Source organism: Aedes albopictus, chromosome 2, assembly GCF_035046485.1.
Source record: "Aedes albopictus strain Foshan chromosome 2, AalbF5, whole genome shotgun sequence".
Classification (NCBI taxonomy): domain Eukaryota; kingdom Metazoa; phylum Arthropoda; class Insecta; order Diptera; family Culicidae; genus Aedes; species Aedes albopictus.
In genome coordinates, this window is record NC_085137.1 from 513,455,144 (window position 1) to 513,481,114 (window position 25,971).

At 37.7% G+C, this 25,971-nt stretch overlaps 1 protein-coding gene across 2 annotated transcripts in view; it reads right to left on the reverse strand.

Moving 5' to 3' along the window:
* The window catches only part of LOC109409734 (putative uncharacterized protein DDB_G0282129), a 74,295-nt gene extending 51,844 nt beyond the window's left edge, over nt 1–22,451 (reverse strand). The window contains exon 1 of one of the 2 annotated variants that reach the window (XM_029870206.2): nt 22,087–22,451. In XM_029870206.2, the coding sequence (XP_029726066.1) occupies nt 22,087–22,187 (101 nt within the window). In that variant the 5' untranslated portion in view covers nt 22,188–22,451. Of the gene's footprint in view, nt 1–5,008; nt 5,960–22,086 lie in introns of those variants that run through there. The other variant, XM_029870207.2, reaches the window with a different exon arrangement.
* Nucleotides 22,452–25,971: the final 3,520 nt, after the last annotated feature.

Sequence of the window (25,971 nt, forward strand, 5' to 3'; positions counted from 1 at the left end):
AGAGTCCCTGGAGAAATTTCTAGAGAAATCCCAGGAAGTTTTTCTGAAAGATATTCAGATAAAAAAAAACCTGGAGCAATTTCTAAAGCAAACTCCGGAGATTGTTTTAAAATAAATCCTTGAGGGATCGTTTGAGAGAATGCTGAAAGGAATTTCCCAAGGATTTTTCGGAAAAAAAGTCTCGAAAAAAGAAGGTAAATCTCTGAGAGATTTTCTGAAGAAATCCCTGGAGGAATTCCTACAAAAAATCAGATACAAGTCATTCTGATACTTCTGGAGAAATCACTAGTCAGTGAATTTTCTGTAGAAATTGGAAGTTGGTGTGGGAATTTTTGGTGAAATCCTTGGAAGAATTTCCAAAGTAATTTTTGGGAACTTTTGAAACATTTTCTGAAAAAATAGTTTCTGAAGGCATCGCTGAAAGTTTTACTAAAGCATTCTCTGGAGAAATTTCTGAACAAATGTCTAAAGACATTTCTGAAAGAATCTCTGAACGCATTTTTGTAAGTATCCCTAGAGAAATTTCTACTCAAATTCATGAATATTTTTTTTGAAAAAAAAATTTGAGGAATTTCAGAAGTAAATCATGAAAGATGCTTTGAAAGAATTCTTTGTAAAATTTATATAATAGAAAGAATTTCTAAACAAATTTCTGAAAAACAAATTCAAACAAATCCAAACAAATTGAATCCGTGAAGGATTTTGTGGCCGCAAACAAAAACAGTAAGATGTTTTACAAGTATTTCTTAAGAAATCTCCAAAAGATTCTCCGAACGAATGCCTAGAGAAATTTATGAGTAAATAACAAGAGGAATTTCTGAAGCAATCCCTGGGCGAATTTCTCAAACAATCTCTGAAATAATTTGTGAATTATCATGTAGGAATTGATGAAGCAATTCTTGTCAAATTTCGTGAAATAATTCATTGTGACTCTTCTGGAGGAACACATGGAAGATTCTCTGAAATATTCTGTAACATGACGCATTGAGGTGGGAAATTTTATTTGGAGGCCGTCGTAATTGAGTTGAAAATTCTGGGTTCACTTAATTTTCTTTAACACCTCAGAATTGCAGGCGACAGAATACATAGCGGCACAAGCCTACATTACTCATGCAGAAAGATCGTTCGACAAATACAGCACAACCAGTAACCACACTCTATCAGGGGTGATTCACAAATTATGTCACGCAAAAATTGACAATTTTCAACGCCCCCTCCCCCCTATGTCACACTTTTTGTATGGAACTTCAATATTTTTTGTAAGGGTCGTCACGTTATGCAAAACCCCCCCTCCCCCCTAAAAGCGTGACGTAATTTGTGTACGGCCCCTCAAGTGCATGTCACGTATCTCTGAATTTCCCCTTGAGGAATGAGGCAACCCCTTGAGGAATTTCTGATGGAATCCCTGGAGGAATTTATGAAGCAATTCGTAAAGAAATTCCAGGGTAAATAAATCCTCAGAGACATTTTCAAAGGAATCCCTGAATGAATTTCTGATTTTTATTTTCATTTTTTTGGACATCTTTGAAAATAGCGTTAGGGTTCATTCAAATATAACGTAACGCAAAATTTGACCATTTTAGGCCCCCTTCCTCCCCCACATAACAACTTTTGTATGGAAAATTTTGAAATTTTGTATGAAGCGTAACACAGCGTTAGACCCCCTCCCTTCCCCTTCAACGTTACGTAATATTTGAACGAGCCCTTATTGTGTATGTACATTGCTCAAAATATTGGCTTTTCAATCAACCATACATAGTTTTGGAGACTTTTTTTTTCGATTTCGATCGTAACAAAATAGCGAGAAAGCTTTTTTTGTTTTTATTTATGTGTATTTTAACATAGCGCTAATTCTACACTTTGAGAGCGAGATAGTGGTTTATTCAATATTTTGCGAAAATTAGTAAAACATGCTAAAAACTCCAAGCCATTTATTGAAAACTCAATTTTCATGCAGTTTTTATATGTTTTGGTACATTTTGGTATAAAATTTAATTAAAAAAAATGCTGCTCATCCGTGCGGTCATGCAATGGCCGACGACATACAATATGTCCCATAAAAAAAATGAGAAAATTTATTTTTTTTCGTTTTCTAATAATTTTTGGTGCAATATTGATAATGAATCCGTCCATTTATTATAAGGCTACAATAAGGAGGTGGTTATCATACAGAATATCTCAAATTTGTTTCAAAATATTGATTGGTTACGTACATGCGATGCCCACAATTTCTAAAATAAATAAATTTTTCCTCTAATTATTTGAGCTTAACGAATTTGGATGGAAGCTTTTTAATGCATAGGAGTCACGCAGAAATAGGTACTCTTGAAAATGCCCATGTTTAGAAAACTGTTTGAAAACAATATCAGATGCTTAGGAACCAAATACTAAAGACGGGCATATTTCAAAAGTCGTGTATTTGATTGATCAGCTAATAACTTCACACTGTTTAAAAATAAATGAAGATAATTTCTTGCTAATGGAGTTTCATAAACCTACATTCATGACACAAATACGTAGTACTTGAAAACAGTTTTATGCATCATACATATTATTTTCTGAAAATTTTGGTAAGATCAATTTTCAGTAAATGTCCCATAATTTAAAAGACAGAAAATTTTCTTATTTGTTCAAACCACCAACGGACGCCTAAATACCTTGTCAAGCTATGAAAGTGCTGTTCTTGAAATAAAATTCAATTGAATGTGACTGAGAGCAATTTTAAGAAATTAACAGCCTTCAAAAACGGCCTCTGAGGCGTGGACGTTTTTGAGATCCATATTTTCAACATTATTTTTTCAAAGATTTATGATTAAAATTACTAAATATTTCTATGTCATTGTTAAATCAGTGTCTCGACTATATAATCCAATAGATATATGCATGGTTTATCGATTTACCGCGAAAATCGGGAGGCTACGGTGGGCGGGTCACGTCATCAGGATGTCGGATAACAACCCGACTAAAATGGTTCTCGAGAGTCATCCGACCGGTACAAGAAGACGTGGAGCGCAGCGAGCTAGGTGGGTCGACCAAGTGGAGGACGATCTGCGGACCCTACGCAGAGTGCGGAACTGGAGACAAACAGCCATGGACCGAGTGGAATGGAGGCGGCTACTATGTACAGCAGAGGCCACCCCGGCCTTAGCCTGAGCGGTAAGGTAAGTATGGTTTATCGATTGGAAGCAGGTGAACAATGTCTTCTAAAACTTTCGCATTTTTTTATGGGACATACTGTAAAACTATATTATGTTTAGCCTTATATGTTGTTATTGTCATAATTTGTTTTGCACATGTCCTTTTTTGTCCTCTGCTTTGTGACGTCTCGTTTAGATGTGTCCACGTTGTTGGTGGGGTGAGTATTCTTTCCGCAAGTTGTCGCCGACCCTGAGAGGGTTTAGCCACGGGGCTAGTCGAGTATTACACCCTGACAGAACTTCTGGAAAAATCCTTGTAGCAGAGTTTCTATAGATGGATTTCAACACGTCCATATGGAATTTGCAACATCTTATCTAAGTCGTCGGCTTGTCGCAAATACCTATTAGATCTAGGAGCCCTCCTCTTGTTCACTCGCATCCTTGGTTTTCGAATTATCAATCATCCAGAGGAATCACAAGCTTTCAGTAAGAACGTTCAGCTTTACGGGAGACATATCTGTATGAAAGTTCTGACTACAAACATGCAGTAAAATCTCATACTCGAATGAAGTAAACATTACACCTCCGAAAACTTTTTTTTATTCATATCAACAATGTAGTTAACTCTTTTTCAGAAATTTTCCCGGTATTGCTCCCAGAGTCCCTCGCGGGATTTCTCCTGCATTTTGTCTAAATACATTTCCGTGGGAATTCTGTCTAGATACACTCAACAAATCAAAACTAAGACGGCCCAAATCGGACCTTCCGTTCGCAAGATTACTTCTTAGAATGAACAAATCATAACAAACTGGTCATTGACAGAGAAAGCTCTCAGTCAATAACTATGAAAGTGCTCATAGAACATTAAGCTATGGAGCAGACTTTGTTCCAGTTGAGACGTTGCGCCAAGAAATAGAAGAAGAAATATGATATAAATGGGTACACCCATTATAGGATCTGTATGTCATTAGTAATCTAACGCTTCCAAATTCATCCTATTCAAAAACAAGCGATTACGGCACAGATTGTTTCCATTCTTTTTGTTTGCATACGTGCTCACTTCTAGCAAAAAAAAGCAAAAATATGAAACAAAACAAACAGCGCTTCTATCCTTTGTTTTGAGCTTAATGAAAATGTGAGGGCTATGCTTAAAAAGGGGACCAATACCCTATTTGTAAATGTATCTGTAAATTATATAAATGTATGAATAAATCGACTAATCTTAAAAAACTAAAACGCAATGCGTTAACACCGCTTCACAAAATAAAGGGACGCAAACAACAGCATCCAAACGCACATCTCCAACACCACCATCAGGTTCGCATCAATGCCAAAACCCACGCCACCGATATTATCTGCGTCGTTTCTCGCGAACAGCCAGTCCCAATCCAATTCCCTATCCCCGGAAAACAACAGCATGTGATCCCTAGTTCCAAGAGTTCCCCCTATTTTCAGTACACTCGCTATAGGTACATACAACGCAGTAGGCCAGTCAAACCAAGCCAAACCGAGTCGAGCGTCTGGTATCCTGCCAGTACCAACTGCACAAACTAAGCAGGCGAAGGCCCGAGAGACAAAAATCAATTTCTCAACTTTCCCCCTCTTCGTCCGTGTTGCATTCCAGTTCCCAAAGTTTCGAACTCGGTGTCCCTTTTTGCGTGCCCGTTCGTCCCTTAGTTCCATCCATCCGTCATCCCTCCGACACCGAGGCATGGATGCGGCATCCGCATTCTCTATGTTTCCGTTCGCCCTCTTGCCAGGATAGGCGGCTTCTGAGGCAAGGATAAGTAGGCATAGTTTCACGAAGGGGGAAAGATCGCAGTGTGCGGTGAAACAGGGGATGTCTGAGTTTGAGTTCTTTATGTACTTACACAGCATCATCCTTGGGAAAGCAGTACAGACTGCACGTAGGGCTTCGGCTGTTGGAACATCCGGGGACGCAGCAGTAAGATGGAGGCATCGTTGGTAAGATCAAATTTCCTGAAAACACTTGCGCGCGCGAGATTGGTTTGGGGGAGATGAGCTTGGAAAAACGATGACTCAAGATTTTCACGTCTATTTCACTTCACCGCCACCGCGCGTATTAAAACACACACACTCGGCTGTTGGGAACTAGCTCGTAATTAGATAAAAAAAATCGGAGCGCCACGAACTCGAGACCTAACTGTCCTCGATTCTTCCCTCCTGGCGCGGCGCACTGTGCTCTTCTAGTGTAGTCGCAGCTGCCCAATGGCTTCTTTTTCCCCGTTTCGCCCAATAGCGTTCCAATTCTCGCACCTCACACTAGCACACACTAGGTTCGCACTGACTGACTCTTCTTCTGGCACCGACGACCGACTCGAACTCGAACTGAGGAATCCGTTCCACGAAAAGAGGTCCACTTCACTCTAGAGATTTCCTTCGCTTTTTCTCTTTTTCCACCTATATCTTGTGTGTGGCAGGCACTGCTAGAAGACCGTCTCGGATGTATGACGACACGGTGTGGAAAATTTTTTTCTAGGCCGTGGCAATTTTCCAGCTTTGGATTCCCGATTCTTCACCGGACAGTACGTAACTTCCACAAACGACACAGATTCCCACTAGCTTATCACTAAATCAACACGGATATTTGGCTGTTTGCACCAGATTTCGTCACATTTTTTACACGTCACACAATCGTTCCCGAATCTACAGAACTTGAGCAGATTTTCCCCCTAGTGGTCTGGTTCCTGTGCCGACGACTATGATGGATCTACCACACCGATAGCTACACGGGACTTTTAAAGATCTTTTCCTTCTGCCCCTCGTTTCGCGCTGTGTTCCGACAGAACTGGTACTCGCTCATGCTCTCTCTCTTTTGGGTCGGGCTGGCTACTGCTGTTGGCGGGTATGGATGGCGGGTTTGCTTTCTCTCACCTCACATGGCATGGCATGGCAGGATGGCGGCGGTGCTCATCTTCAACATTATCGCAGAGGCTGATGGCCAAATCCCTTTACGAGGAGGGAGCAACGTGCGTGATGTGTGCCGGGAGACGGGTTTGTTTTTATCCCGATCACAGTGGCCTGGAAGTTGTGCGTTTCTGTAACGTTTGGTATCAACCTTAGGAGCACGTGGGCACTCATAGTTTGAGTATGATGTACTCATTTGTCACTATATTGGTATTATATGGTTTCCTAAACATATTGCAACGTTCCGATGACCCTGGAGGGATCGGTTCTGCTTAGGCCAAACAAACAACAACAAATGACATGGGTCCATCGCCAGCTTTTCAGGCGAATCCTTGACTTAATACCTCTCCCAACCCCCACTCCGTAGTATTTATGGGAGTGTCGCTGAGTCGGAGGCCTCTTAAATAAGTATGTACTACATCAACATTTCCTCCCCACATCCCAAGTTACGGTAAAGATGGGCGTGGCCGGGAATAGCGACATTCATGCTTTTGGTATTTTTGTTTTAGACTGGAGCGTGGTTAATTCCCCAGCCTAGTTCCGAAAAGCAGTCTGGGCATGATTATCAAAAGGAACATGAATGTCGTTAGTATCCAATCTACGAAGTACAGTATTGTTCCGATTATATCACGCCCCTTTTCAAAAATGCTATTGAATATTCTACAAAATCTATAGGCATTTTCAATATTTTTAACGTTGCAAAATGCGCCTTCAACATTGGTCTTAAAGAAAATGGGAGCCACTTGCTCTCAAATGTTACAGCAAATGAATAAAAAATAAAGGACTGACACGCGGAGGGCGTGATAAAATCAGAACATTACTGTATACCGTAACTACGCTAACGCTAATGTACTCATTTGTCACTATATCTGATGGCGCCGTCCATTTACCAGGTAGACACAAAGATTGAGATTTTTAAACCCCTTCCCCCTCCACGGACAAGCGTAGACCCATACTCCGTTCCTCTGACGTACACGACGTGGACATCAGAATTTTTTTTTTAATATTTTTTACAATAAATGGGAAAAGTAATTTATTTTATTATTCATTCTTTGTTGAGAATGTTATTGGGTTTTATTGACTACAAATATTTAGTTGTTTTCCTAACAGAGGTTTGTTCCGTCTTTGTCAACACAGTCCGCGACTTTCAGTAGACAAAAACGGAATAACCTTCTTAGACAAAATATTTTGCAATATTTCAATATAAACTGAATGTTTTACTGTAAAAATACATCCCTAAAGTAAAATTATGCAGTTTACTATAATATTTAATTGTTCTTTAACATGGCAGTTTAGAACATAGCGTTTACCGCTATGTTTTTACCGCATTTTTGTCACTCCACATTTGTGACCACAGTTTTGGGAATCTTAGAAACTTAAATTAATACATCTGTCTATTATCGTTGAATTAAGGAGTTACGAATATTACAGTTCCAGTACCTGATTCAATGTTTTCAAAAATAACACACTTCCTGGAATGATCAATCTCCCGGAACGTCATTTCGACTTCGTCTTAACATTAACAAAGAGGGATTTGTTTTCTTCCTTCCTAAAGGCATTTCTCCACGAGTATCTTCACATATTCCTTCTACTCCGTTTCTACTGGGATCTGGGATTTTTCAAGGAATTTTTCTATGCAATCACTTGGAACTCTCTAGAGATTTTCCAGAAGGAACTTCTTGGTGAATCTTTAACCAAGAAGTTTCTTCTGGAAAATCTCTAGGCTTTCTCTTACTATTCCGGATGATAACCTTTGAGAATTCGATGAGAATATTTCGACGAAAAATTTTCTGGCCCTTGTGATTTCTTCTCGGATTAACCCAGATGCCCCTTTTTTAATTTTGTTCTGGAGCTCCATCGGGGATTCTTTCAAGAATTTCATCAGGTGTTCTGGGGGTTAGTCAAGACATCTTCTTGATATTTATTCAAGAGTTGTTTTAAAGATTCAGATTTTCCTTCCAAAATTCCTACAGGAGTTCCATTGTTTATTTAGAATTTGCTACAGGAATTCTTCTAAGCTCATTTTTTGTAATCCATTCCGAAATTCTTACAAATATTCTTCCAGCAGTTCTTTTTGGGGTTCACCAAGAATTCATTTCTGGGAATCCTTCAAAAGTTTTTCTAGGATGTCATCCGAAGCTTTTTAAAGAGTTTTATTTTTTCCTGGATTTCCTGGAAATCCTTCTTGAACTCATTTAGTAATTTATCCATGAGTTCTTTGTAAGATTCCTGCTGACTTCCATTGTACGTATCATATTGCGAGTGAAAATGTAGCAATTTTTGGTAAAAATATACGGCCATATTGCTTTGACTGGGTACAATTCTTCAGCCTTTTTAATGCATCCATAGAAAGCTAGAAGTTGTTCAACGTTGAAAATGAATTTTACCATGTGGGAAGATTATTTTTGTGAAAATGGTCGACACATATACACTTACTCTCCATCCACGTCGACAATAAAATACACTATTTCTAAGTCAATCCAACTATCCTGCTAACAACTGTGAAAGATATTAATTTTAAATTTCCGTTAGTTTAAAGTGGTCTGAAGAAGTGGACTATTGTCCTTCAACTATTACATATTTACTTCTGAAGTCAACTTACTTTCGTTGCACTTATCTCGTTGTACACTTAATGAAAGATGAGTTTTCAGCTGTCAAATAAATTCCAATAATAGAAATTAAGAGCAATCAACAGGCAGTTGTTTGCCTCAAAAATGATTGTGGCAATGTTTTGGCAATGTTTTGCCTCAAAATGATGTTTGCCTCTATTCTAATTGAGCGATAGCCCATTTAGTAGGTGAATAATTGATACGGCTAAATTCAAATTCTTCCAGTGCTCTCAGCCATTCCATGATGCGCCAGTGGTATAGAATTTGGTTATCAATATAGTTTTGACAAAGGTTGTACATTTTAAGACGCGAATGGCACGAACTCTTATTAATGGATCAATCTTTTTTTATTATTTATGACGATTTGGTATAATGTATTACAGTAGGGACCCGATTTTGTCAGCCCCATTTTGCGACAAACTTTTTGCTCTCGTTATCTTACGGTCAAATTTTAACCAATTCATTCATGTTTATCATCAAACTACAGATAAAGAGCAGAACATAGAGAGATAAAAAGTTTGAAAATTTGTCTAGATTTTCAAGGAGAGCAAAAAATGTGTTCCCAAAAGGGGCTGACAAAATTGGGTCACTTATGTACTTATAATCATATTTTTTGGCGCAATAATTTTGTTAGGCAATGAAACATACCAAAATAAATATGGAAAAATGTACATTTTATTGATACGGTACATTACTTTATTATTTGTGGAATGTTTTCGTTTTATATTTTATATTTTTCATCGTCGCAGAAACTTTTTACCTTACTTTTTGCAGTTTGCACCACTTCTGTCAAAAGTTTTCATTATGTTTTAAATTAGTTCCAAGAGCAACATGTTTATAACAATCATTATCTATCATTGTTTTGTTTGACTAGGTTTTTAATCAGTTGTAACTGAGCTGCGTTGAAACAAAGTCAGTTATAAATTGGTTTTGTAAACTTCGAATGCCGATGACGTTTGTGTTGTTTTCGCTAGTTGTTACAAACATGTTATATCTCAATTTGACATAACCAACAGGTTTTTAATCAATTTTAATAGTGTTTTACATGTTTTCAGTTTCTGAATCCGAATAAGACATCCAATATAACTATTTAATAATTCATTGTTTCAAGCAAACGCAGTTGCAACTTGTTTGCAATGATGATCATTTCTGATAAAGTTACAAGTGCTATTTGGGTTATTCTGGAAATCCTCCAAGAATTCCAGCTGCAAATCCTTCAGAAGTATCTTCTGGGAGGCCTCCTGATATTCCCTTCAAAAATCTCCGGGGAGTTATTGCTGTTTTTGTGGAAAACCATCAGAAGTTCCTTGTGGGAATCTTTAAGAAGTTCCTTGTAGGAATAAGATCTTTCAAGAAATCCTTCAAGAGTTCCTTTTGGGAAATCTTCAGAATTGATAAAATTCTTGTAGGAATTTCTTCTGGAAATCTTTCAGGGGTTCCTGGAAAATCCTTAGATCGAATCCCTACACACTTAAAAACAATTCTCAAGCTCGACAAACAAAAATGTTGAGCGAGATCGGCAAAACTAAAAATTGCTGATATTTCGGCATTTTAAACTGTTATTGCTGACATTCGGCTAAAAAAATACTGAGAATCCTTAACAGCATCACATGCTAAACTTCGTAAAAAAAAATACTGAAATACAGGTACTCTTCGATATAACGTACAAAAAAGTTTTCTCTTTGTACGTTATATCGAAGTGCACGTTATATTGAAGCAGAGAAAAATTTAATATTGTTTATGCTAATATTGATGATTTCGACGTGAAATTAACCCCATATATTGATTTTGTTGAAATTCGCAAAACTAATAATGAAAACCATGAGTTTTCACGAAAAAGTAATTTCGTTTTTTGTGCTTCGATATAACGTACATTTTGCTTCGATATAACGTACATTTTGCTTCGATATAACGTACACTAAATTTTTCCCCCATTTGCCCTAATTCTAGGTAACAAGGTTAATACTGCAAGAAAACATTGATTTGAGTGGTTTCGTAGTTTAACTGAGGGTTATTCCTGGGAAAAATTAAAATTTTCAATGTTGTACGTTATATCGAGGCAAAATGTACGTTATGTCGAATTCGCTATATCGAGGGTACGTTATATCGAAGAATACCTGTATTCAATAATTATACCGAAATCAACAAATATGTTCGACGAGATTTCGGCATGTGCATATTATTTTGCCGAAATTCAGTAACGAAGCTTAGAATCCCATTCGCGTCTGGCATCATCGCCATTGTTTTCCGAAGTTGTTGGCGCGGGTTTTTTTCTGGTTCTGGATTAATAAAACACATACTGAGCGCTGCGTATTTTACGGCAGCTTCAATGCTATATTAAAAATAATTAATTTTTAATCTACATTGTTTTTTTTTCTAAACTTAACTGATTTGATAGTTTTCTAATCCAAACTCCCAGAGGGACGAACTGCACAACTCAGCGCACAACTTAACACTAAATCTTCTAATTAAGGTGACTCCCCGTATCACTCCTATTTCAGCACTTCTTTTTCGAATCTTATTTCTAACAATCATCGAGCGCAACAGTAGTGGTGTTGCCTTTTTACATTTGTTCCATAAACAAACAAACAAAAATAGCACCGCTTTGTCTCGCTTCCGCCAATGTAAACATTACAAGATTATGAATCCTTTAAAAGCAATTCAAGCAGTACACTGAGGCAAAAATACTTAGGAAATTAATAAGTCGCAACTTATGAAAGGACTATTTTTCTCTTTCATTACTCGCTTATTGATTTCATAGTTGTCGCGAACGCGTTCCATATCTACAACTTACGATTGACATAAGCGGCATGGTTGTGAAAAAGTCATAATTGGAATCTATGAAAATCTTTACAATGAGGATATGGATTCCAGCTAGCTTCGTCTTAGACAAACAAGCATTACTCACAGATAAGTTTTCGGAGCTATCGGACACTCAAAATCAAATTGATTTTCTTTATGTGCCCATAAATTCTCTCAAATCAACAACAACAATGGAATTATACGTAAGTGAAATGATCGATTCCTCTTAATTGATCCCAGCGTTTATCGCAACAGTGATTAAAGGCAAGTTTGACTGCATTGTGTAGTAAAAACAAATCGCATGCAAACTTGCAATCTATATATATAAAAATGAATTTCCGTCTGTCTGTCTGTCTGTCTGTCTGTCTGTCTGTCTGTCTGTCTGTCTGTCTGTCTGTCTGTCTGTCTGAAAGCTATGCATTCGGAAACTACTGAACCGATCGATGTGAAATTTTGTATGCGGGTATGTTTGAGGCCGGGGAAGGTTCTTAGCTTGGTGTGAGACCTCTCCGGTCTCTGGAACGGGGGGCTCCTATACAGATAGCTTCGCGGGGGACGTCCATATGGAGCTGCATGTCATAAAACACAGTAGGCAGGCAGTACGAAGTTTGCCGGGAAATACAAATGAGCGAACAGATATGTCAACAATGTGATCGTGTAGGGTTATTTTGGCATCGGAACCATCACCTCTGGATTACTGGATTACAGGTGGAAACCATAGTATGTGCAGGATTCGGTTGTGTTCCGCGAGTGTTTTGCTGTGCACCAGAATGTCGTCGAGGAAAACTTCAACGCCGCGTAGTCCGGCTACCATCTTCGCCATCAGCAGCTGAAACGCGCCGGGGGCTGATTTGACACCCGGTGCCAAACGGTTGAACCGGAATAAGCCTCAGTGAGTGTTGATGATCAACAACTTTTCGGATTCGTCGTCGACCTCCACTTGCAGGCATGCGTCCGAACCCATAAGGTCAATTCCGAAGATATCGGGGCGCGGAATGGCCGCGCTGGCATCCACCGACCGAGGAATTTAACAGAAACCTTTTTTTAATATGATTTCTGCGAATCTATTCTATAAACGGTTGTTCTTAAACTTATCCTAAGCTGGCAAAATTTTCTTTAAAAAAATCAATGAAAGCTTCTGCTTGAGAGCCGATTAAGCGAATGGAGAGCCTGAAGTCAAGAGATGTGTTTGTATTGTGATGTGAAATCCCTCTCACTCTGCATATTTTAATATTTTCTTCAGTAATTCCTACATGAGTTTTTCCAGGGATTCCTCCGGGAATTCATCCAGGGTTTCCTTGATGATTTTTTTCCAGAAATTTCTCCTACAAGGATTCCTCCAGTGATTTCTCCAGGAATTGGTTCAAGGGATCCCTCCAGCAATCCCACCAGCATTTCCTCCAGGAATTCCTTCTGGGATTGGTCCAGGTATTTACCAGAAATTCCTTCAGGGATTCCTCCAAAGATTCTTCAGAGACTCCTCCAGGAATTCCTCCGATGATTCCTCCAATAATTCATCCAGATTTTCTTCCAATTATTTTTCCTAGAATTTATTCAGAAATTTCTCTGGAAATTTCAAATGGAATTTCTGCAAGGATTCCTCCAGGAGTTCCTCTGGAGATTTCTCAAGGATTTCTCGAGGAATTCCTCCAGGTATTTCTCTAGAGATACCTCATGAAATTCCTGTAGAAATTCCACAAGGGATTCCTCGAGAAATTTCTCCAGAAAATCTTTAAAGGATTCATCCAGAGATTCGACCTGAAAGTTTTCCAGCGATTCTTCAAGAAAATCCTCCAGAAATTCCTCCAGGAGTTCCTCTGACAATTTCTCAAGGATTTTCTCTAGATATTCCTCCAGGAATTCGCACAGACATTCCTTCAGGGGTTCCTCCTAGGGAATCCTCTAGGGATCGCTCTAGGAATTCCTCCAGGAAATCTTTTAGGAATACCTCCAGCTCCAGGCACTCCTCCAGGGAATTTTATAGGGATACGTCCAGGATTTAAATATGGGACTCCTCCAGATATATCTTTAAGAATTACACCAAGAATTACCCCAGGAACACATCAGAAAATAAAACGGCAATTTATCCAGGAATTTCTCCAGGAAATCATCCTCCCGGAGTTTATACACGCATTATTCCAAGCATCCAGGTAGTCCTTCGGAGATTTCTCCAGGAATTGATTCAAGGGATTCCTCCAGTAATACAAACAGGATTTACCATTAATTTATCAGCAATTCCTTGAGGAATTTATACCTTCAGGGATTCCACTAAAGATTTTTTCGGAGATCCCTCCAGAGGTAAAGATACAGATAAAACATGAATCATAACTCAAAAATTAATCAAGAAAATAAATAAAAATTTGGCATGTGGAGGATTTTGAAGGCAAGGAATGTTTCAAAAGTTGAGGGTCAACGACCCTTCCTTCATCTGGGAGCAAAACCAAACAATCCTAATGAAACAGAATCCAGAGAATACCTGCATAATATGTGTAAAACAATATAAATTTGGAATGTGGACATTTTTGAAGGCATGAAATGTCTACTCTATGATATTGTGAGTGCTTCCAGAGAGTATAGGGGGTTCTCATGCAAATTAAAAAGAAATTTTTGCATAACTAGGAAAAGTTTACGGCCGACGGTTATTAGGCCGAAGTTCATATAACAGAATAAATCCACAGGTAGAATGACCATGTCCTCTTTGTCACACAGGTTGTACATCCTGCTGCTTATAATGCTCACTCCATCAGAGATTTTTCCTTCTTTTAGTAATAGACTGTTCTTTCAAGTCACAATAATAAATTTTCTTTAAGGACCATCTGCTAATAGTAGTTTACGCAACAAGGTGCAGAATGAAGATTTTTACAGCACGAGTCGTACATTTATCCAACGAGGCTTGCCGAGTTGGATAATTACGACGAGTGCTGTAAAAATCGAGTTCTGCACCGAGTTGCGTACAACGTTTTTTGCTCCTTCATAAATTACCACTTGAGGATAGTTTTTAACTAAACTTTTTCATCAGACTGCACACTGATGTTCTTAGTCATGATTAAGGAAGTCTGATCATAGCAGGTAATACTGTGCAGTTGTCACAATTTTTCAAACCTGCGTCCAGAAAGCATCAATAAGTTGATCAAAACTGAAAACAGTGCTGTAATGGTTCATTACGCAACGCAAATCAGTGCTGTAATGAACCATTACAGCACTGTTAATTTGGTGTGGGAAAGTAGGCCTTTTCCTGTCAGATTTACGTGAGGTAAAGTGGCCTATTACGATGAGAAGTTGCAAAAAGAAAGATCCACAATTAAAGTGGGGCAATACAAAGTTTGCCGGGTCAGCTAGTATTAAATGAAAGTATCAATGTTCAATGAAGAGAAATCTATTATTTTAATTACGCAGTGATTCAAGATGCATGACATGAGTTGGAGCAGAATTATTTCATCACAAAATTCAAAACATATAAATACGAATATCATTTTGCTTGTGACATGACATTTATAATTACCAATATTGATTTCCATAAGTTTCAGTAGTTGATTTCAATAAGAGCAAACATACGATAGTTATAGTTTTGATCCAATGATATTCCTAAGCAAAACTTATGATTTTGGTAAGTGACTGGACATAAAATTTTTCCTCTCTTAATCATAAGTGAAATTTATGGCTTTCAATAATAATCGTAGTGTCACTAAATCTTAAGGGGATCTTATGCTCTTCCTAAGTGTTTTTGCCTCAGTGTACACTACTCAGTTTTGCTAAATCACAATCAAACACGTCTCAATGTTATGAAAAACATTGGATTTTATGTGTAATAAGCTAAAAATGATCGAATACTCTTAGCATGCTCTTCCGCTGTTGATGTTTGCAAGCAGCAGCAGTGTTGGCGGACAGTGCGGAAGAGATTTCACAAATAAAAGTTATGTGCTTTTATTTCTATCATGTGTGATTAAAAGTACAACAATAATCATTCGAAGAATAGTTTTCGATTTTACGACGCATAATCTATAAATTTGAGTTGACCATTTCAATGATTTTAATTGATTTTATTGATGAATTGGCCCGCAAGATCGACATCACTGCGTTCAATGATCGATGATTGTGCGCCAGAAGGCACCGTCGCGACGCGCTGCTGCCGTCGTAGTGGGTGGTAAACATTGCCATCGAACTTGGTGCGGCTGAGACAAATTTATATGATTTTCAAGTTTGAGTGAACATATTTCTTTGTGGCATAGATAGTTCGAAAGAGAAGTTTAATTGGAATAGTGTGTTCTATATTTATTTTACAAATATCTTGCGTGAAGTGGAGAATTTTAGAGAAAAGGTAAGCGTCGATTTTCTTACGTAGGTGTATTAGTGCAATACTGTGTAAAGTTGAATTTGGATGATGATTCTGAGGAAGCCATTTTGTGATGACACAAGAAAAGGCCTTAATGAATTCCTATTAGACAATATAGTTGCCAGTTTCACCAAAATACCGCCGCAACACAAGTTATCGCAGATTGTATTATATTAATTTGTGATCATTCGGATAGGTAACCTTTGAATCAAGCATATCTGGGAAGCGGAAATAGTAAGATTTCAAGATAAAAACTAGTATGGATTTTTATGTTTTTCTTTTTCTTACAGGCACGCGGAAACAATACCGTCCATGATGTTGTTGTTGTGAATATTTTTGACGATTTCCAACAACGATGCCGGAAGGAAGTTTCAGAGAAGGGAAAAAGTGTTTAAATTATAATTAGTTTGAGCAAAACATGTACAAATAAAATGTGTTGTCCTTAAATCGTCGTTTGTGAATGATTAATTCAACAAAACTACCACAAATTTGTGCGAGCCGTTATAATTTGCTGACCATTCTGCAAATTCAGCTTCACTTCAAATTACTGATTGCTCGGCAATCTATGATTTGTTTATAATTTTGTTGAGCAGACAGCAATTTTTTACTGAGATTCTCAGCAACAGTTGACATTTTGTCAGATGCAGGTTTAACGATGGGCTCAGCAAATTGAACTTTTGCCGAGATGATTGCTGAGCGCTCTGCTGTGCAAAACTCAGCATTTTTTTTGCTGTGTATCATAACTAATTCCTAACGAATCTATGACATTTGGTCGAAAGACATTTGGTCGAAAGACATTTGGTCGAATGACGTTTGGTCGAATGGACATTTGGTCGAAACACATTTTTTGGAAGAAGAAGCATATGACATTTAGTCGAAAGGACAATTCGTCGAATGGACATTTGGTCGAAAGGCAATACCTGATGAAAAGAGATTTGAGTCGAAATAGTTATTTATGTAACGAGATGCAAAAAGTTGATTTTTTCAGCACGAGTCGTACATTTATCCAACGAGGCTTGCCGAGTTGGATAAATACGAAGAGTGCTGAAAAATCAAATTTTGCAGCGAGTTCCATACAATATTTTATGCAATGATTTTTTTCATAATGCAACTCATTTGAGTTGCATAATGTTCATAATGCAACTCAAATGAGTTGCATTATGAACATTATGAAACTATTTTTCATTATGCAACTCATTTCAGTTGCATAATGAACCAATTCGGAAAAAATGGCCATTATGATACCAAAATGAGTTGTATAAAATAGAAATTATAATACTGAATTGCATAAATACTATTATAGATTTCGGTATCATAATAATTATTCATATGTTACTGAACTTTTTTTTTATAATTCATTCTTTATTTAGAGCAGGGAAAACCCCTTGGAGTTGAGTTCCTTTTACTAAGTGTAGAATCAGCTAAATGTTAAAATACACATTTATAAAAACAAAAAAAAAAGTTCCTTTTTAAACATCTTCTCCAAAACGCATAAAACATCCTCTTCTTTTCAGCATATTTACAGATCAGTGGCACTTCCAGTGAGACTTTATCTCTTTGAACGAAGTTCCGGAATTAAACATACATGACTAATTCATTGAACGTTATGGATGGGAATAAGCAGTTTACGGTGATGGTTGCTAGAAAGAAGCTGTGAGCCGGCCGGGATGGCAGCAGGCTGCTATTGGACTAGCATCGACGGATTACCGGCGTGTGTAGGCAGTGTGGTGGTTTCTGAGGTACGCAGTAAGGGCAGGCTGAGAGCAAGGGGCTAGTCGCTTGGAACATTGTGCCAAGAGTTGCCAAGCACACCGTCTTATACGCTGTGTGGCACACCGAGGCACTCTGAGGCACAATTTTGACACTTGAGTTTGGGTGAAAAAACTAGGCAACCATGTGCATTTGACCTGCAAAATGAAAACAAACAGTTGGTTGTCTTGGTAGTTGCCAAGCAAAATCTGAATCATCAAGCAGTGGCACTTCGAGGCACAACAATTCAATACCCGGTGGCACACTGAAAATAACTGGCGCATGTAAAGATGTGCTCAGCGACTCCCCCTTGGCCGAGAGCCCTTTACTCATTCTCTCCAACCAGAAATTTAGACCAGATTTTTAGTATCATATTGGCCAAAACTCAAGAAATACTTAACTCAAACAGCTCTAATTGACAAAAAAACCACTACATTCCATTTCCACTAGGTCAACGTATTGTGTATGTCAAAGTGAATATTAGATTGAATGAGCCTTGCGATACAAACCATTCTTCGGATAACTGTTCTTTGAGCTGTAGGTAGCTGACAAAAGCAGCGGTGCATTTGAACGCGATCCATTTACGTTAAAGTTCAATCTAAGCACTCTGCGATCAGAAAATATTTGGAAATTCTTCAGTTCAAGATTTAAAAGGCGAATGGCGATTGAATTACTCGCCAAAAATACACCAAAGCCAGCATGATATCCTGGTATTCCTTAAATTGAAATGGTCATATGTCCGTCATTTTTTCACAGATGTGAATAGACTTGGGCTCGTTAGATTCAGAAACTGATTCATATTACTGAGAACAGATTTGAGTGAACCGGTCCGATCACCGTGGGTTTAAGAATATCTGGATTTCTAGGAACATGTTTGACATGTCAGCTACAATAACTTTCAAAAAATTGCCTCAACCAATAGTGTGACCATTTCAGAAAAGGAATCTCAAGCAGCAATCACTAACAAAAACACTTTCTTACACCTAAACCCATCAATGTTTATTAGTATGCTAGTAGAGTTCTGTATGACCGGACCGGTTTATTCGCATGACATTTTAAAAGAAAAAGCACATAAGAGTTTAGAGCCGAATTGGGATCTGGAGAGCCTTCTTGATCAGCAAAAAGCACTGACACTCAAGTTCAATGGCTACTGCGTTCTTGTAAAAAAAAATGAACGCGTTTTATTCATTTTTGGCTCATGCTCAGTTCAAATGCAACACTGCGTTAAGGCTTTTTACGGCATCATCAGCATCGGCAGCCATGTTGGATATGAGCCTCAAAATTTCAAAGTGATAATTCTCTGCCACCAAAGCGAATATTCGTATGAAAAAGTATCATCCTATATCCTCACTCGCAGTGATTGCGATGATACTTTTTCTGCTGCGTTGCTGTAAAATAAACAGTTTTTAATCACTTCAAAAATGCGATTCAAACAATCATTGAAAAGCAAAAAGTCAATGATTCGTTTGAAAACTGAGTGATGCAGTAAGACACCTTAAAGAACAGCCTATATTTAAAGAAGGAAAAATCTCCGATGAAAAAGTCTGCAGCTACTACATCCAAATACCAAACGGAAGAACAGCTTTTGTTCAAATGGAGAAAATTATTCTGAAACATTCAGCAATTGGTACATCAAAACGCAATGAAATTAATAAACGTGAAAAATAGCCTATGTTTCAAAGAAGGAAAAATACATAATAAACAGCTATAACTTTCAAACATAGTACAAATACAGAACATGAAAGAATAGCCTATGTTCAAAAGAAGGAAACATCATTGATAAAAAAATCATAACCATAATGTCCACTTTCAGCACAAATAACAAACATGAAAGAACAGCATGTGTTGAAAAGAAGGAGAAATCTTTGATGGAAATGCCAGTATGTTCTACACAAAAACGCAATGAAATGATGAAACTTAAAAGAAGAGCCGAAACCTACACTGTACTACAATATTTGCTTTTTAATGTTTAATATTATTAAACATGATTAAATTGTTAAACGACTTACCGTCCATTCGACCAAACGTACTTTCAACCAAATAAGTTCAGTAACATATAAATTATAATACCGAAATCTACAATTTTATTTTCCACTCAAAACTCTTTTCCATCTGTTAGTGTCTTTCGACCAAATGTCCATTCGACGAATAGTCCATTCGACTAAATGTCATATGCTTCTTTTCCAAAAAAAGGGTTTCGACCAAATGTCCATTCGACCAAATGTCCTTTCGACCAAATGTCATTCGACTAAACGTCATTCGATCAAATGTCATTCGACCAAATGTCCTAAAGCCATTCCTAACAGCCTTAAGTCCTAAATCCCTCAAAGGAATTTCTGAAGTATTTCCTGTAGAAATTTTCAGAAGAAATCCGTTAAGGTACCTGGTGAAATCCACAGAAGGTATGCAAGATGGGATCCCAGCAGAAGTTATTGAAGAAATCCAAGGGTGCATTTTTGGAGTAATCGAATGATGAAATCCCGGATTAAGATTCTGTAAAAAAAAACATTTACCCAGTAGATAATGCATTGTTTCGCCCAAGGTTTCGCCAATTTGGAGATGGGTTCGATTCCCGCTCCTTAACAAACTGAATCTCCTTAGAACATCCCCCTGGAATGCCCTTGAAACTTCTTGAAATGCACGATAAGGTAAAGTGAAAAAAAGGGAATTAATACTAAAGCGTAGGTTATGCCAGTGTTCAACAATTGGATCATAGATGCATAATGATAATGGAATAAAAATAATATTGTTTTCAATTAAATTACAATGAAAATGTAGAAACAGAGAGAAGCGATAGTTTTTATATTTTTCCAAGCAAATTTGGATGGAAAAGTACCGACTAAGGTTTTAAAACCCTTTATTAGGTGGTACGACCAATTTTTAAAATTAAGCAAGATGGGTCACCTAAGGATGGAGCATCACTAAAAGTCAATAAAAAGATAATAAAATACAAAACAAAATCTTGTACCGACTTTTCGAACCCTCTAAGCAGAATACCCTCTTCAAATGATTGTAATCAGTTTTGTACCTTTTAATTCCGCCCTATGTTGCTGACACTGAGGAAGATTACAAGTGGTAGTCGAAATACGCGTATCTGTCAAAGGATAAGCAACATAGGGCGGAATTAAAAGGTACGAAACAGATTACACTCATTCGAACAAAACAAGATTTTGAATGAGCAAGACCAATTTTCGGCCTTGAACAAAGTTTGGGGCAAGATGGGTCACCTTTTAAGTAGTTCAGATTTTCTCAAAATCATTTTATTTCCAGTGAGAGTAAGTAATACAATTAAAAAATGCCCTTAAATTTTGTATATTCATGCTGGTTACCTACAAAATTATTAGCATAAGGCTTTTTACGGCGTCATCAGCATCGGCAGCCATGTTGGATATGTAGCTCGAAATTTCAAAGTGATAATTTTCTGATGACAATGTCCTTTTGAAAAAGTATGATGCGAATATCCTTTTGAAAAAGTATCATCCTATATGCTCACTCGTAGTGATTATGGTGATACCTTTTCTGCTGCCTTGCTGAAAAATTACTAGTTTTTTATCACTTCAAAAACGTGAGGCAAACAATCATTGAAAAGCAAAAGATCAATGATTTGTTTGAAAGTACAGTGATGCATCATGACACCATAATCAAGACAAAAGTCATGTGCTCCAAAATGGCGCTGGCCCATCTTGCCCCGTCCTACCCTACACTATTACCACAATGATGGTCACATTTATCCTAGTTAAAGAACATTTGCTGCTGTTCCTGATGATTCATAAACAGATTTTTTTTCACATATTTTCCGTTTACTACGACCACTGTGTGACAAACACCATACAGTGACAGCGACCTTCACGAACACCGATGGAGGAGGATATATCGCGAGAACCGGCGAAAATGCGAGCTAAGCGTAGCTGAGATAAATAATACGAGAAAGAGTTACCGCATCAGCGATCCCTACGGTATCAAGACAAGCGCATTTAAACTAACGGTACCATACCAACTAATGCGAGAGAGAGTTTTCGGCTAGCTGTGGCAAGAGAAATGCATGCAATTCAGCCTCGAGTTAAGTTTTTTTTTTTTCTTCAATACGAATCGCAGAGTTGAGAGACCTTGAGTAAAGATAGGCATTCCAACAAGTTTCTTGGAATGTTCATCGAGCACCTAAACAAATGAGGATACACTGATAAGAACAATGCGAAACGGTTCTTATCTCCGCAATCAATGGCTCATTCAATCACAACAACAGAGACAACCGCAAGAGCTCGCGCTCTCTCAGCGGACTTGGGAAATCTCGCAGTAATCTGCCTCAGCAGCAGCAAATGCTCCACGTCGTCGTCGTCTGAGCAAACAACCACATGGACACAACAGAGATCGCAATAAAAAGGATGAAAGGGAAATTTGTTTTGATTGGATTACGCTTTGATCAATATTCTTCTCAATGAAATTAATTCATGATTTAAATCTAAGCCGGTGCGGCTAGACACTTCTACCGGTGCAGGTTGATTGGATGGTTTAGTATGAAAACACTTACATATCGGTGTCCTTGGGGAAACGGTGGAATGATAAATTTTCAATGTTCGGCCCTTCGACCTTGTTGCCGCAACCAGCCACTTGGCACTTTCCACACACCATGACTAATCACGAAAGGCACTCTTGTTTTATGATAAAAAAATATTCTTTCTTCTACCGAGGTTAGTACAACAAAAAACTCGCAAAAGTTATACTAAATAGCACATGCAACATTTAACATAATATTTCCTACTATTAACGATAAAAGGCTACTTTTAGAAGGCACATTAATTTTCTGGACATTCTGACACAGGAAAAATGTGCAGAACTTTTTCGTTCGTGATATGCGCGATGATACACTATTCTAAATCGAACGGGAACTAACGACTACCAATGAAAGGCAGCACTGATGAATGTAGGTAGGTACGTGCTCTTCTTAGTACTCACTGCTGCTTTGCTTTCGGTCGTTCTGTCAATGGGGAGAGCTTTTTTATCAGTATTGCCGCCGAGATGGGGGAAATTTTAGTACATGGGGATTGGGGAACAAAACTCGGATCGCAGCGGAAAAGGAACGTTTCAGAAGCGTAAAATGGGGAATATTTTGTCAATTGTCTTGGTGTTTTTGACGTTCAAGAGTAAACTCCAGAGGAGTATGAACGAAAAACTGACTGGCGATATAGCGCTACATATCTGCGCCACTTTCCGTTTATTTATTCAGTACAAAGAGCCTTCAGAACTAAGATAAACAAGGCATTCTTGGGTGAAAATAAAATGTTAATACTGATTTATACGAAACCAAATTTACAGTAAAATAAGATGTATGGAGACAAGACGGCAGCACACCGTATAGACGCTGAAGTGAGCTACCATGCGCCTCCATTCTCTTATGATGTCGGTGAGCATCCGTCTCGGCGAGAACGCATGGTGCTTGATATGGTCGGCGTTAAGTCAGAGAGGACCATGTGTCTTTTGCTTAATTTCTTGAAAAACGACTTTAAAGTTTGCAACTCTATAAGTTTTGAGGTTTTCAACAAATGTTCTTAATTTTGTGCCATAAATCTTTATAACTATTCATCACAGCATCGCTCTGAATTGATCGCGAAAAACCGTGAAATAAAGCTTGAAACCGAGAAATTGCCAAGTAGTTGATTGTACTTAGTCCACTCTGACTGAACGGTTTTCGGAAAATCTTCAACCAACTACAGTTCACACTCAGGTTTTTACATATTTGATGAAAAAATAATGCACAAGTAGGACAACAGTTAAAAGAAGTAGTGTATAATGTGAGCAGGAAGTTTTAAATATCATATTTCTGTTATTACACTGTTTATTACCATTTTTAATTTTTATGTTCAGTCAGAGTGGACCAAGTACAACAGTTCAATATCACATGAAGGGTACTCAATTAATGAACTATTTAAGAACTCTTTACTTGAACGTTTAATAGCTAACAACTTTTGAATGTATTTTCATAGTTCGGTACGTTTTTGAAATATTGTAGTTACACAGTTCATAATTATTCATTCAGAGGACCGGCATTTTTCAAAAAATCGTTCAGACAGAGTGAACCAAGTACACAATTCTTAAATAATCGGTAAAATCAATTTCTTCATGAAACGCGTGTTGATACATTTCAATATGATGCCCAACAGCTACTAAACAAACATATTTTGAATTGGAAAGGATTACGAAGAATAAGGTTATTTCAACTATTTTTCTTAGAGACACATGGTCCAGTCTGTCTGCACGCGAAATGCCACAATATGCTTCAACACGGTGATCTGTAAAATACGATATTGACCATAATAAAATGGACTTTCACGGGCTTTCTAGATTAATAATCATCAGAAAATGCTTTAGGAAGTCATACGATTTAGAAACGTATCACATTTTGATGATAAACTATTTAATTTATTGGATTTTAACCAATACACATTTTTTCAACTCTCTTGAAATCACGCATATGGTCCACTCTGACTGCACACTATTATCGATTTTTGCAGTTCAATCAAAAGAAAATTGTGCTAAAACTTTCATTAATTGTAACATAAATAACATTGGGTGAAAGTTCTAAGTAGCTTAAGTAATTTTTAATCAAATGCCTTAAAAATCTGATTTCGTCATTTTTGTTACTTGGTCCTCTCTGACTTAACGCCGACCATTTCAAACATGAAGGTTAAAACTTGAAGGTTGATATTGTCATTACATAAATGTCTTAGAAGTATGTAATTGGAAAGATATCTTCATAGTCTCATATTCATACTCATATATCTGGTATTCATTCAGCAGTTTAGTCAGCACAACCAAACCTAATCCATGGAGCACTGCTCAAAGATGTCCTAGAAACCATTGGTTTGATGAGGAGTGCCAGAAGAAGAAGAACCTTAATGTCGGATGTTAGTGTCTGGTATCCGGTAAAATGGATATCGATACAAGGAAGTAATGATCGAAAAGCTAACTTACTAAAAGATAAAACTGTGAAAGCTACCAGCTGGACAGAGTGCTTCGAGACTTTGCTGAATGAAGAGCACTTCGACGAACAGATTAAGCATAACAAACTTGATTTTGAGCATCGGTTGAAATTTTCAAATACGGTAGTGAACAGCTGCATGAAATATTTAACATAGCTATAGCAGCTGGGGGGGCCATATAGCCGAGGCGGTAAACGCACGGGTATTCAGCATGACCATGCTGAGGGTGAAGGGTTCGATTCCCGGTCGGTCCAGGATCTTTTCGTAAAGGAAGTTTCCTTGACTTCCTTGGGCATAACGTATCTTCGTGCCTGCCACACGATATACGCATGCAAAATGGTCATTGGCAGATGAAGCTCTCAGTTAATAACTGTGGAAGTGCTCATAGAACACTAAGCTGAGAAGCAGGCTTTGTCCCAATGAGGACGTTACGCCAAGAAGAGAGAGAGAGAGAGAGAGAGAGACTACTCTATTAAAGATATGGGAAGAATAAGAAGAAGACTGAATTTTTGCTGACCACCACCAATTACGAACTGCACGGACATCTACTTATGCTCATGCTCATGGACTATTGTTCTGTTTCTTTCAAAAAGCCAATAGGTACGACGATAATATCTACTCATCTTCTTCCGATATAAGTTATCTTGGAATTTTGGGACACATTTGTTCAATAAAATGAATAAATATTTTTTTTCCAGGGAGTTCATGAATTTCTTCAGTAATTCCTCTTAGAAGTGTGCTAACTTTTGTGATTAGCGTACCTTCTCGTTACTGGAGTAACCGTTTCCAGTATTAAGTGTGGACGCGCAGCAGGGGATGTTTTTGGCTTAGAACATTTTTTTTGTAGACCACATTTGGCCAGAACAATTTTTTTTTTCTTTTTTTTTTGTCACAGTGCTAGGGGGGGGGGTGATAAATAATAAAGGTTAAAAAAATATACCCAAACAATTAGGCAAAATCGTTAATATCTTCGGATTTGTTAAGATGTTTCACCTTAAAATTTTAAAATTTCATGAATAAAAAATTTATGTCCCTATCCAAATGCTGAATTTCGACCAGAACTTTCGGAAGGGAAGGGGAGGGGGTTGTGTTGTATTGACATATTGTTGGATAAATGTACGACTCGTGCTGAAAAAACATAACAACTTGTTGCATAAATAACTATTTTGCAATTATATGGCATAAGATTGAACTTTTCAATCACCGAAATTGTGCCGAAATGGTCTACTTTCTTCAAGGTAGTACTTTTCGGTACTTTTGCTAAGATACACTTTTCAGAGGTTTTTTTTGCGAGACACTAGTGGCCTTCCGTAGTTTTAAATCGATTCGATGGCTACTTCTTTGTCTGCTTGGCAGACCAAATCTGATTAGAAGTGATTCTAATTCTGATTTGGTCAGCCAAACAGACGTGGAGTGAGAACCGGTAGTAGCAAACA